Source organism: Perna viridis, chromosome 6, assembly GCF_037379345.1.
Source record: "Perna viridis isolate PV_CMFRI_1.1 ecotype Kerala chromosome 6, ASM3737934v1, whole genome shotgun sequence".
Lineage (NCBI taxonomy): Eukaryota > Metazoa > Mollusca > Bivalvia > Mytilida > Mytilidae > Perna > Perna viridis.
Genome location: NC_142450.1, coordinates 31,071,372 through 31,085,421, shown reverse-complemented (window position 1 = coordinate 31,085,421; position 14,050 = coordinate 31,071,372). Strand labels below are relative to the sequence as shown.

At 32.1% G+C, this 14,050-nt stretch overlaps 1 protein-coding gene across 2 annotated transcripts in view; it reads right to left on the bottom strand.

Moving 5' to 3' along the window:
• The window catches only part of LOC148614534 (uncharacterized), a 41,838-nt gene extending 34,451 nt beyond the window's left edge, over positions 1–7,387 (bottom strand). Inside the window, exons 1-4 of one of the 2 annotated variants that reach the window (XM_088588682.1) lie at positions 7,247–7,387; positions 6,395–6,482; positions 1,808–1,868; positions 1,353–1,421 (exon numbers count right to left, since the gene is read on the bottom strand). In XM_088588682.1, the coding sequence (XP_088444808.1) occupies positions 1,353–1,421; positions 1,808–1,868; positions 6,395–6,427 (163 nt within the window). In that variant the 5' untranslated portion in view covers positions 6,428–6,482; positions 7,247–7,387. Of the gene's footprint in view, positions 1–1,352; positions 1,422–1,807; positions 1,869–6,286; positions 6,305–6,394; positions 6,483–7,246 lie in introns of those variants that run through there. The other variant, XM_088588683.1, reaches the window with a different exon arrangement.
• Positions 7,388–14,050: the final 6,663 nt, after the last annotated feature.

Below are 14,050 nucleotides of genomic sequence, written 5' to 3'. Positions count from 1 at the left end.
ATGTACATAACTTGTATACTACTGTTCCAAACTTTTCTGTAATAAAGAAATTGATTGGAATTCGAGCTCTCGGTCGTATTGGGATTGTAACAGAAATCACATGATGTGGTAAGTTCACTAAAGGACCGAATACATAAGTTCTTAACTTAACCTTTTGAAAACTATTTTTGTGGCATCTTACTTTAGAAAAAACAAAACTATAATATATGGAACTATGATGTATTCCTATATAATTAGTGGAATCGAAATCATCTTCCCGGTCAATGCAGACGAAATATACTCTGTCTGTGTACTCCCATATACCAAGTCACATGTAAATATATAATGGGTAGGGGCAAAATTCAAGGATTCGCGGAACATTTCCCAAGTCCTGTGTTTATATACGTAAAGACTGTTTTTTCTTCAAAAACACAATTTTATTCTCATACTGCAATTAACAATCAACAAGAATGATTAAATATATTTAGTATTTGTTTAATCATAAGTAATCCATTTTTTTCTTGTCGAATTTACTTCATTTAATGATAAATGCATTGGGAATCTCCAGCTTCATTTTAATCATTTTAATTTTAATGGTTTTAAATCAATTTTTTTTAAAGAAAGTCTTCTTACTGCTAGTATTTTCTTTATTTGTCTCCGATAATAAAGATGGGGATAATAAAGCTCACCATGCAGATAAAGCTAAACAATACTAAACAGATATAAAAAGTAGCATACTATTCAAAGAAGCTTCCATTTTAATAAAGAATTTCGATATTTAAATTTGTTAAAATATAATAACTTGAATAGTATTAGCATACCTTACATTCGATAGCGTAGACGTGATGTTGATAATCCAAACGCATATTAGCTCGTTTCATGTTCACAAAGACACTTACAGACCGATACATTATCCTCTTATTATTGCATTTCTGTTTTATCAAATAAATTGCACTTCTGAGTAGACTAAAACGCCCAACATGCTTTGTTCAAATTTGATAAGATTGATGAATATAATATACATAAAATGCTGGAGACGAAAGATGCAAAACAAACAAAAATTAAAACAAAAACGACAGACAAAATGACCGTTTAATGTTTCAATTTGTCCAAACCTGATAATGAGAAAGTGGAGTTAGAACATTTACAAAAGCAGTTTTAATACGAACTTATTTATACATTCATTGTATCAGGGTTTTATCAGAATGGCAATGTGACGAAACATCGCATTGGTCGTTCCGATGTGGTTTGTACAAAAATAGAAAAGATAAACTTGAACATAACATAATAAATGACGATGATAAAGTAGTGATGTAAAGGTTACTTCTTTAAGAGAACATTGTTAAAGAGCAGAAGTTGTGTTAGTAACTCACGAAGTGTACTGTTTTCCATGAGTTTAGCATGAAATACTGAATGAAACAATGTGCTGTTCTTACAGTCGTCTGAAATTAAAAAAAAAAACAACACAAAATTCAATTCTAAACATCTACTTTAAACAAATCAAAACAAACGAAATAAGATAAAACAAAATAATCATTAAAACACCGTGGAAAACAACTAGCAAAAACTCAAAACAAGGTACTTGTACATTGTATTTATGGGGAACAAATAGGTTTAAAAAAATGACTCACCTATAAGAGATGAATACTTCACATTTTCTTTTCCTTACCATTTATCTTTTATGGTTTTGTTTTTTTTCTCTCCAGATTCTCTTCTAGTTATAAATATCTTTGTAGATCTATATCTTTTTATTCAAACTGTAACTTATTTTGCGTGCAATACTTGTATGTTATTTTGTATCTGGTAAATATTTAATGTTAATACTTACCATTAGCTAATCCAACACTTATATTGATAATAAAAAAGACGGATATGATCTGTAGCATTATCTGAAACAAATATATGCTATTATGGTCATGGTAAAGATGTTTTAATAGAAGGCATGTCTTTTAGTAAATAGGCAGAGGAAAGGCTGGATTTAATGATGAGGTAAAGGTCAGTGGCACAATGTTATATTTTCAGACAAAAGTCGTGCTTCTGGAATTAAGACCCTTGGTAGTATGTTGTGAAAAATCTAGACTAAAGCAAGAGATTGTATGCTGATTGTCATGTTTTGAGATACTTTTTAATATTTGGGTGTTGGTAAAATTTTAAAAAGGAGAAACTGTACATAGCAGGTCAATAGACTCGAACTAGTGTACTTCTTGGGGGTCAAATGTTGCTTTATGTACGTAAATGCCAGATATTTTTTTTCAGGATGACAACGTCTCCAAAGAACAAGAAAATGATGTGTAATACTACATTGTAGAGACGAATTCGTATTGCCTTTGCAGAAGCCTGTCTAATCATCCAAAATAGTGAACACGTCAGATCTCTCATTTTATTCAGGCCCGGGTGTCAAAAGAATAGGCCTGCAGCAGCGCTAAGCTTGTGGTAAAAGGCGACTAAATAGTGCTCAGAAACCTAGCCGGGGGTTGTCAGGCTATAATACGGAAAACCTGACCGCAAACCATAGTGGTGCACCGTGTTTGGAAAGATGTCACGTTCCTCGCACGTTTAAGAACCCTGCTGTGGTATTCGATAAGAGTAGGAACCTTTGCGCTCCACCACAGGAGGCTAAATTGCCCGACCTTACCCATCCCCTTTTTTTCTAGTGGCAATCAAAATTTGTCGACCCCATTATCCTTGTGTCCCATACTTTTTCTTTTTATCATCCATTTCATGTTCATCGTCTGAATATAGCTGATATATTGTTGCTCGGGCGTACAGGTTAGAATTGACAAGATAAAATGGGAGTTGGGACCCCAAAAAGGTTCGTGGTTTGTTACACCACATTGCTATCTTTTATCTTGTGGTACTACGAGATAGGGGAAGGTTTTATTGAGTGAGGCTTGCTCTTGTACATCATAGCGACCGGTTCATTACTGGTACCAGTATTGAATCTATAGAGCCTTCAAACAGGTTTTTTAAGGAAATAATTATAAGCAAATTTAAGAAAGTGTAAATTTGCGCAAGTGCAGGTCCTACTCTTGGTTCTTTGTAGAGGAGCGCAAAGGAACTATGTTCTACTGCTACAAGTGGAACACTTTCATTTGGTAATTCGGAATTAGCGCCTCACTTTGTCAGTTTTCGCCTAAATTTTGTTCCTTGGCCGTTAGTCATCCACTTTATGTTTTCCTATCTTTATGATCTTTTATTAATAACAGAATTGTAGACGACCGTAAAGTAAGATGACCTTACTAAACATTGTACGAGATAAAATTCACACAACACATTGATGTATATTGATATATGTTGATATATATATTCAGGAAATATTGTTGATACATTTTTTTCAAGAAATATAATACATTCATATTTATAGTACTCTACTTTCTAACAGAGTAATGAATACTTGTTGAAATTCAGAAAACGAAAGTGCAACAGATGTTTGTCACCCATGCACAATAAACTATAATTGTAAAATAGTTTCAAACTTCTATTAGTTTTTGAAAAAAGCAAAACTTTCAAATTTCAGGACTATCAGTTAAATGTATGTGTATTTTTTGATACAGAAAAAAATATATTTCTATTAGCTTTTTTGTACTTTTTACAAGGGTCTTTATTAATATTAAACTTTGTTAAAACTTAAAACAAAAGTTATGTATTGAAAGTAAAGAACAAATCAATAGATTTTATCAACTACAGTAGAGAAGTGGTATTTATAACAGGTGCTCAAATAAAAAATAAGTCTAAAAAAGGAAGTACGTGATAACTTCATATATAGCTTACATGAACATTATCTGCACATTGGTAAAATGTATCGATTTTTTTATCTAATACTATTACACAAGAATTGATTAAAGTTGTGCATTTAATGCATATAGTCCATACCATATTAATTCTTGTTATACACATATTAAAGGTAACAACGGAAAGCAGTAATCATGAGCAGAAAAGCACGAAATAAAAAGAGATAAATTGAACTTATTAAAGAGTAATCAAGGGAACCAAGGTCATAGCGGTAATTAAAAGAATGTAATTCAGGGACAAAGACCAGACATGGAAAACAGACATACACAACAAAGAACATAGAGTAACTAAAACCATACATACAAAGTAACAAAAGCAAATGTGCAACTCGGACTCCACTAAAAACTGGGAGCATGGACCAGGTTCACCGGTAGAGTAAGCAAACATGGAACAAAACACTAAAACACACCACTTGATCTCAACAACTGCTTTACATTTTGAAAAAAAAAAAACATTATAAAGACGCTTTTTCACGATATAAAACCTCCTTTTTCACGATCTAAGACCTCCTCTAGACATAGAATTCGTTCCAGTTTTGAAAACAATTTGTAATGTGTTTTTGTGTTTTTCAAAGAAGGAAGTAGTAAATGTTTGTCAAGGTAACGCGTACATCGTTTAGATTACGAATCTATCTAAAAAATAGCTTTGCGTGGTTGTCTTTTATAAATACCAACGTAGTCAATGTATTTGGCACGTCTTATGTGTGATCGAATATCGACAAGTAGTGATAAAAATTATTTATTACATGCTTACTTAGCCATAAAAACATAAAGTCTTTGACAAAGGATATGAGAAAAATCTGTTTGACGTCCTGAGTTGTCTGCTTAGTTTGAGCCATTAAAATATAAGGTAGTTATAAATGTTATCTCAAATAAATAGTACAAGAACGCAAAACCATGTAAATTTACTCTTTTGCCTGAACAAATCTCTGGTAATGCTTTATTTTATACACGTACTTTAAAAACGAAACATTATATATTTTTTTTAAATTATGTGATCCTAACATTATATGTTGACTTAAGCTTATATCTTTTACTACCGACGTTGGGTGGCTGGATGCAGCGAGAAAACGAATGAGTATGGTATGGAAAACTATGTTTGACGAACTAATTTCCTTACACAAATTATTGATGATTGAAACAGCACGCATTTACTCTGTACATTTTTTAACTGTTAACTCGAAATTTTAGATTTTTCTTCATTTCTCATACAATGTCGGTTAATAGTTTTCACAATCTCTTTTTGCGTCCATCCTCGGTGTCGTTTTTTAGTTTCGCTGATTTTCCTGAGTGGATTGTCAAATTTAAAAAAAGGGAAGATAGTTACTTTCAACTAAATCTAACGGAACAGAATAATGAATGATTTCCCATCTTTAACTCGAAGAATTATATAAAAAATATGGTCATTTCTCTATAATTTTGTCAACTCCTAATAAAATATATTGCCTTTGAAGTGCCAGAGTTCCCAATGTTTTCTAATAACTGCTTTTGTCTTATTTTTAACCGCATATTATACGAGGGTACTTTTTATTGATTAAATGATCGATTTGAAAATTTCTACAAAGTAATTACATATGCATGTATAATTCTATGTTGAATGCAGTATTACACAGTTTCTTGTTAAAATCATTGCTCTGAATGGACCAAAATGAACAACTTTCCTATTTTTCCTCTATCTTCAAAACTTTCTAGATGATAAGACATTTCAATAATCCTAATGTCAGCCGGTGCAGATCCGAGTGTCAAAAGAATAGGCCTACAGCAGCGCTAAGTTTGTCGTAAAAGGCAACTAAATAGTGTCCAGAAACCTAGCCTGGGGCTAGGCGCCCTTCCCACAGAGCAACTGGGTTGTGTGCCCCAGGCGGTGGAATGGGGCACCCCTGGCGTGTTACATGCTGGGTTTGTCAGGCTATAATATGGAAAACCTGACCCCAAACCATAGTGGTGCACCGTGTTGGGAAGGATGCCACATTCCTCGCACGTTAACGAATCCTGTGGTATTCGACAGGAGTAGGCACCTTTGCGCTCCGCCACAGGAGGCTAAATTGCCCGAACCTACCCATCCCTCCCTTTTTCTAGTGGCAATCAAAATTTGTCGACCCTATTATCCTCGTGTCTCATCCCATTTTTCATTTCATCATCATTTCATGTTCATTTTATCATCCATTTCATGTTCATCGCCTTAATATAGCTGAAATATTGCTGCTCGGGCGTTAAACCCCAACAATCAATCATACAGAAATATATTTCATATATGAATGAAACATCGGTATTTCTACTAAAGAACTCCATGCAGTTTTTGATCTTTTCTGTTGAAAATTCTCGTGGTAAAGACTTTACGCAATGAATATACATTGCAATTCCTATTATTTATAGGACTGATAATTCTTTTGTCCTCACCGGTATTATTTGTGTAAAAGGGTGTCCAAGAATTAATTTTAAATTAACTTAACATTTGACTTCTTCGGTTGCTAATTCATCCACCATTAGTGTTTATAAAATCAAATAAGATATACATTCTACCGTGACCGCTGAAGTTTTCCTTTAATTTTTACTTCTGCTGAAAGACTTTAATAAGATGGATCCAATTGGAACTAAAATATGAAAAGTATAACATTACTTACCATCATGAAATCTTGTTTGTTGTACATTGACATACTTTACGTGACTGTTAAGTTATCCATTTATCATTTTCACAACTTACTTCTTCCTCTTGCAACAATAAAATAATAAAGAGTCACAAAGTAAACAAAATTGACTGATAAAAACCTCTTCGATATTTGAAACTATCTGGACAGTTATATTGAACTTAGATAAGCGCTACGTTCCTTAGTCGAATCGATAATACTACAATAAGAATTAGGTATTACAAAGATATCTAATCGTTTAGATGTCCTCTCCATTCAAGAAACAAGTTTAATTTTAGTGGAATTTCTACATTTTGCCGTTGAACGCTACGCCGACGACAAATGAATAAATCAAAACTTAAGTTTTATCAGGAAAGAATGGGTTTGATTTACAATCCGAATTATGTGTAAAATAGGATATAAAATGCATATACATGTATGAATGGATAATGTGACACCCTTTGTCAATACCCTGCTGATACTAAAATATTTCATGAAAGGGATAAGTTTACTTAAAACCTGTGTATGGATGACTTTGCACCGTGATGAGAAATTACTTTTTCGGTTACTATAAACCAAAAGCAGAATCATTGTAAAAAAAAACCAAAAATAAATAAGAATTAATCCAGAGGAAAACGTAATCATACATAATAGAACATGATCAGGTTCCAAAATTTCAAATTATTTAAATTAACAATTACACAGATTAATCTGCGTAGTCTAAATAAAGTTACCTTATTAATTATATAATAGTAGAACATACATATTCACATATACCATGCAACCCTTATTGACAAAGATAAATAGAAATGAAAATTGTTTTCATACAGGCAGGCAGAAAATACTTACCTTAATAAACACCTGGTCTAACCCAAAAGGTATCCATATAGTCCCATTTTACAAACCTGAGTTTATAAATGTAGTACAGGATACCTTAAAACCTTCAAAAACTTGCATATACACGTTTAGTTGACCCAGTGATTATAATATAAATTGTACCTTAAAAAGTATAAAAATATTTCCTAACCTGCATAGGGTTGTTATCAACCCGGACGATAACTTTATTTAATTAAAGCGATGGTTACTTGACACATACACAGACGTATCTGTTAGTCATGAACTATTATCAATTTTAATGTGTATTAATACATGTACATGCAATTATTATGGTATCATTTTCAGTAGTTATATTATAACATTTTTGCCTTAATACCTTTGGCCGTATCAAAAGATGCACTTTATTGAAAGTAGAATAATAAGTTTAGTAATGCTTCTTATTTTTGAACGAGAAATACGAAACATAACATGGTTTGCGGAAGTTTTATTCGTTTTCAAAACATTACTTTGTTTGGGATTATTTAAATCACGTTGTACGGACTGATCGACGTTAATGACGTCACAGTACCAAACAAAATTATACAAAATAACTTGATTCGCTCAAAGAGAACCAACCAATCACACATGTACAGATCAAATTGAATTGTTTCCTATAACGTTCATAAATGTATACGTGTGAGAGGTTCTTTATACTTTTTCTGATGTCGAAAATGTAATATTGATTTCGAGTTGCCACGATTACAAACATTTTGGTTACAAACATTTTTGCTTTCAAGTGTGAAACGTTTTGGTCAATAATTGGTTGCAAATGCACGGTTCTGGCATAAATCACGATATTCGAATTTGGTTAGAATCTGCAAAAACTTGCGATAGAGTCTCGCATTTACGTGATTTATCCATATATCGGCTTTGTGTATTTAGACATATAGTCTTGAAATTATGTTGTCTTTCTTCATCAAATAACACAACTATTTTGAACACGTATAATTTTCTATCCATATACAATTCTTGCACCAATTTCCTCTATCTTTATCTCTAAAGACGAAAGTATCATCTCCAGTAATGACAATTGATACTTTATGATTTAATGACTCGATTATCAGTAGTAGTTCACTACGGTCTTGTTGAATCTTTTAATTTGTTTTTTTTATTTTTAGAAATAATCAAAGTATTGATGGTCAAAATTATAATCTATCTATTGTTTTTAACATCCTATGCATTGACGATAGCTTTTTTAAAGCAATAAAAGATATGTTATTTCATTGTTTTGTCTTATGATAATTATCTATTTTATATAAAAGTTTGTATTTTGGATTTCTCCGAATAGCAAAAACGTATAAAAATGTCGTATAACTTGTCACAGTCCTATCATTTCAGCTTCAGATGATATCGTATCACTATATAATCCTAGATTTGGTTATCTCACATCCAGTTCAAGTTTTACATTTGTCAAAGGGGGTCTTCAGTCTTAATACATGTTTTCATGCGGGTGTTTCTAGAAAAGCAGAGGACGCTTACCCTACCGGTGCACCTGGTCCATGCTCCCAGTTTTTAGTGGAGTCCGAGTAGCTCATTTGCTTTTGTTACTTTGTATGTATGATTTTAGTTACTGTATGTTCTTTGTTGTGCATGTCTGTTTTCCATGTCGGGTCTTTCTCCCTGGATTATCTTTTGATCACCGCTATAACCTTGGTTCCCTTGATTACTCTTTCACGTAATGATAATAATTCTATGCGGATTTTCAAACATCAAAAGATCTGTTTATGATATTTAAGGCTAAAAACCACTAATTCCACTTTCCATAGGCTTCTAAGCTAATTTCACAATATTCAATGGCTTCTCTGGACTTTACCTTAACTTTAGCCTGCAGAGGACTATATATCAGCATGATTCTACATATGTCAGCTCACAATCCTCAGAATGGCATGTGGGGTTAGCAGACTTGCAGTGCAGTACTGGTCACCGGAAGTGAAGGGTCTATAAATAGCATGGGAAATCCCAGTGTTTTCACAAGATAGGGGTATATTTAAAAATCATTATGGAGATTAGGCTTCACATCACAAGAAGCAAAATGCACCTATAAAATGTACAGAAATGTTTTTCCTTTCAGAAACTGTTTAAATTTTTTAAATAAGATGAGAACTTTTTTCACAGCACTATGAGGAACAGGGGTAATTTCTGCGTAGGACTATTTTTGCGTACGTTCCAAATGCTCATTGGTTGAATTGGTGGTCTGTAACCTAAAGAGTCACTTTTTGTCTTAGAAAAAATAATTAACTATACAGGTATCTTCCTACACACATACTGAATGCATTTGCAAAGTTTCAGTGAAATGTGACAAGCACTTTTTTAAATATTTGATTTTCAAATATAGGGTAACCAAGTTGTGCGAGCAAAAAAGTGACAATATTCTACCATACTTAAATGCATTAAATATTTGCAAAGAACTTTTTCTGACTTTTCAAATAAAAAATATCAATCACAACTTGTTTTTTAACAGTATTAATGAAGAAATAGTTTTAAAAGTAATCATTTTCTGAAAAATTGGTCTATTTTTAAAAATTTATTTCTGACATGCCTCCCCCTTTTTCTTGATCACATGTCAAAAATCCTAAATCTTTAAATTTTCACAAAAGGCGATATATTTGGCTTTAAATTTGTAAATACAGTGTTTTCACATTAAAACATGACCAGTAAAGGGCACCTAAAGCAAAAAAAGTACTCAATAATGGATTTTCCATGTTGCCATAGGGGAATGCTGATATGGCCTTAACCGCAGTAATGAAAGTGAGTTTTTCCTCATTTCTAACCTACTTTTTGCTCAAATCTACACAAAACTTGATTTCAAGTGCTTATTACCACCATATTTAGGTAAATATAGCCCTCAAAGTTTAATATTTGATATTTTTACTCAATTTTCTACACTTTTTACAAGATAGGACATAAAAATCAGCCAAAAAGACCAATTTTCCATAATTTAGACCTATAACTTAAAAAAAATGCATATTTTGAAGGATTTTTGTAGTGTATTCCTCTCATGGCAAAGTTAACAAGATCTTCAAGTAGTTTAAAGCTATTTCAAGAAACTTTTCATTTTGCCATGGCTTCTTCTTAAGGCTAAAAACCACTAATTCCACTTTCCATAGGCTTCTATGCTAATTTCACAATATTCAATGGCTTCTCTGGACTTTACCTTAACTTTAACCTGCAGAGGACTATATATCAGCATGATTCTACATATGTCAGCTCACAATCCTCAGAATGGCATGTGGGGTTAGCAGACTTGCAGTGCAGTACTGGTCACCGGAAGTGAAGGGTCTATAAATAGCATGGGAAATCCCAGTGTTTTCACAAGATAGGGGTATATTTAAAAATCATTATGGAGATTAGGCTTCACATCACAAGAAGCAAAATGCACCTATAAAATGTACAGAAATGTTTTTCCTTTCAGAAACTGTTTAAATTTTTTAAATAAGATGAGAACTTTTTTCACAGCACTATGAGGAACAGGGGTAATTTCTGCGTAGGACTATTTTTGCGTACGTTCCAAATGCTCATTGGTTGAATTGGTGGTCTGTAACCTAAAGAGTCACTTTTTGTCTTAGAAAAAATAATTAACTATACAGGTATCTTCCTACACGCATACTGAATGCATTTGCAAAGTTTCAGTGAAATGTGACAAGCACTTTTTTTTAAATATTTGATTTTCAAATATAGGGTAACCAAGTTGTGCGAGCAAAAAAGTGACAATATTCTACCATACTTAAATGCATTAAATATTTGCAAAGAACTTTTTCTGACTTTTCAAATAAAAAATATCAATCACAACTTGTTTTTTAACAGTATTAATGAAGAAATAGTTTTAAAAGTAATCATTTTCTGAAAAATTGGTCTATTTTTAAAAATTTATTTCTGACATGCCTCCCCCTTTTTCTTGATCACATGTCAAAAATCCTAAATCTTTAAATTTTCACAAAAGGCGATATATTTGGCTTTAAATTTGTAAATACAGTGTTTTCACATTAAAACATGACCAGTAAAGGGCACCTAAAGCAAAAAAAGTACTCAATAATGGATTTTCCATGTTGCCATAGGGGAATGCTGATATGGCCTTAACCGCAGTAATGAAAGTGAGTTTTTCCTCATTTCTAACCTACTTTTTGCTCAAATCTACACAAAACTTGATTTCAAGTGCTTATTACCACCATATTTAGGTAAATATAGCCCTCAAAGTTTAATATTTGATATTTTTACTCAATTTTCTACACTTTTTACAAGATAGGACATAAAAATCAGCCAAAAAGACCAATTTTCCATAATTTAGACCTATAACTTAAAAAAAATGCATATTTTGAAGGATTTTTGTAGTGTATTCCTCTCATGGCAAAGTTAACAAGATCTTCAAGTAGTTTAAAGCTATTTCAAGAAACTTTTCATTTTGCCATGGCTTCTTCTTAAGGCTAAAAACCACTAATTCCACTTTCCATAGGCTTCTATGCTAATTTCACAATATTCAATGACTTCTCTGGACTTTACCTTAACTTTAACCTGCAGAGGACTATATATCAGCATGATTCTACATATGTCAGCTCACAATCCTCAGAATGGCATGTGGGGTTAGCAGACTTGCAGTGCAGTACTGGTCACCGGAAGTGAAGGGTCTATAAATAGCATGGGAAATCCCAGTGTTTTCACAAGATAGGGGTATATTTAAAAATCATTATGGAGATTAGGCTTCACATCACAAGAAGCAAAATGCGCCTATAAAATGTACAGAAATGTTTTTCCTTTCAGAAACTGTTTAAATTTTTTAAATAAGATGAGAACTTTTTTCACAGCACTATGAGAAACAGGGGTAATTTCTGCGTAGGACTATTTTTGCGTACGTTCCAAATGCTCATTGGTTGAATTGGTGGTCTGTAACCTTATAAATAACGGGTAATTTTTTGATATTTTCTTATTATTAAACACACAGAAGAAGATGCTGTCAAAGAGTAAGACTTTTTTTATCGACAACATTTTCTCTGTCTTGTGGACACGTTTTTGTCGGTAGACTGTAGGTATAAACTAATTTTACTCTTTCGCTTGACTCGCAAATTTGTTGTTTTTTTTCTCTGATGAGGAAAACTTAACATGTCTGGTGAAAAATTACTGCACTTAGCCAAGTTCTTAGACCTTAGTTTCCTCTGCATGATAATCTATCATTGTTTTTTTTCATAGGTTTTTATTTTACCTCGCATCCAACTAAAAATTGAAATAAAGAACACTACTCTGAGCTGGTAGCTTCATATCTTGGCACACTATTAGAGATCGACGAAGGAGTTACAGTAAAGTATATGCCCAACACGATTAACTTTCATTTAAAAGTGTTTCCAATAAAATAAGCAACCTCTACCTTTAATACATTTAATTTTCTTCCTGATTCATTAGGCATGACGTACATCGAACAATACGAGTACGACGGTGCATTGTAAGAAGCAGGAGCCTGCCGACGTTCCAGAGCGTATGTGTGTTCACCTCGGTTTGTTGTGGTTGTTCGTTTTACTGTGGAGTTTATTTATATTTCGTTTATGTTACACGATTTTTTCTTCATATCGTCTTCATATCTTGTCTAATATGGTTTATTCATTTGTTATTTTACATGTTGTATCAATAAAAAGTATATAACTTTTCTTAATTTAATAAAAGTGTGTTTTACTACTCCTTATATGTTTGTAAAGGTTTCTGAAAACATGTCATTGCACTATATTCATTTTATTACAATTTATGTCAATAACTTTGTGATTTGCCCCGAACGTAAGTTCACATACTTCAAGCATGTGTTACGTATTCGTCATGAGATTGTTGAGTGCTATAAATCGGTGCTATCTATGTACATTTAAAATACATATTGATAAACTAATGTTATGTAACTTTATCTTACACGTTTGTGTTTGTTGAATGTGGGAAGATATTAAATCTTTAAGAAATAAGACTGTTCAACTCGTTTATCAATCATAATCTAATAAACTATAAAATTATGATTTTAGCTTTTTTTCCTGATTTTTGACTACAGTCCTATCACAATATATCCTGAAATATTATTTATTGCTGTTCCTTGTGAGCTTTCCTAAAGTTTGTATTTCAAAGATGGGTTGTCTTTCTTTCACCCATAACTTAACCAGTTAGACTTAAAAATGAGATAGTCTGCAATTATCTATTTTTATGGATTAGATGTTCTCGAATAAATTATCTGTTTGCTTTTCCTAAAGTTCCGATGAAATACGACAGACAAAAAAAAAAAGAAAATTACATGTATGCTGATTGACGATTGACCTCCTGTAATAATAAATTATGTGAATTTTAAGGAACTAAATATTGAATAAAATGAGTGTTTTATAAGGAGTTAGCAAACAAGCAATCAGTACAAATAACGAACAAGATTATATTAAACATGGTCGAATGTAGAATGTCCAGGTCAGTGATAAATTTCTCTTTTAATGCTAGGTCATCTGGATTAATGCAGTACAGAAATCTTCGTACAAATTTAAATGGATCATCATGCCATATAATTAAATAACGAATGTAATCAACAAAATTAAGTTTTATCATTTTTATTTACTCGTGATATCATACATGGATTTTTAAGGAATATTAAATAAAAAGAAAACACAGTTTGATCATCTCATTGGATTGTTTTTGTATTTAAAATGTTTTCTCTTAATTGGTTCTGTGAAAATACTTATTAAAATTGCAAGCCTTTCAACTACTTACTCTTACTTGTAATGTTCTTGTTTCGATTACAGTAAATTTTATTGTATGATCTTGCTATTAAAG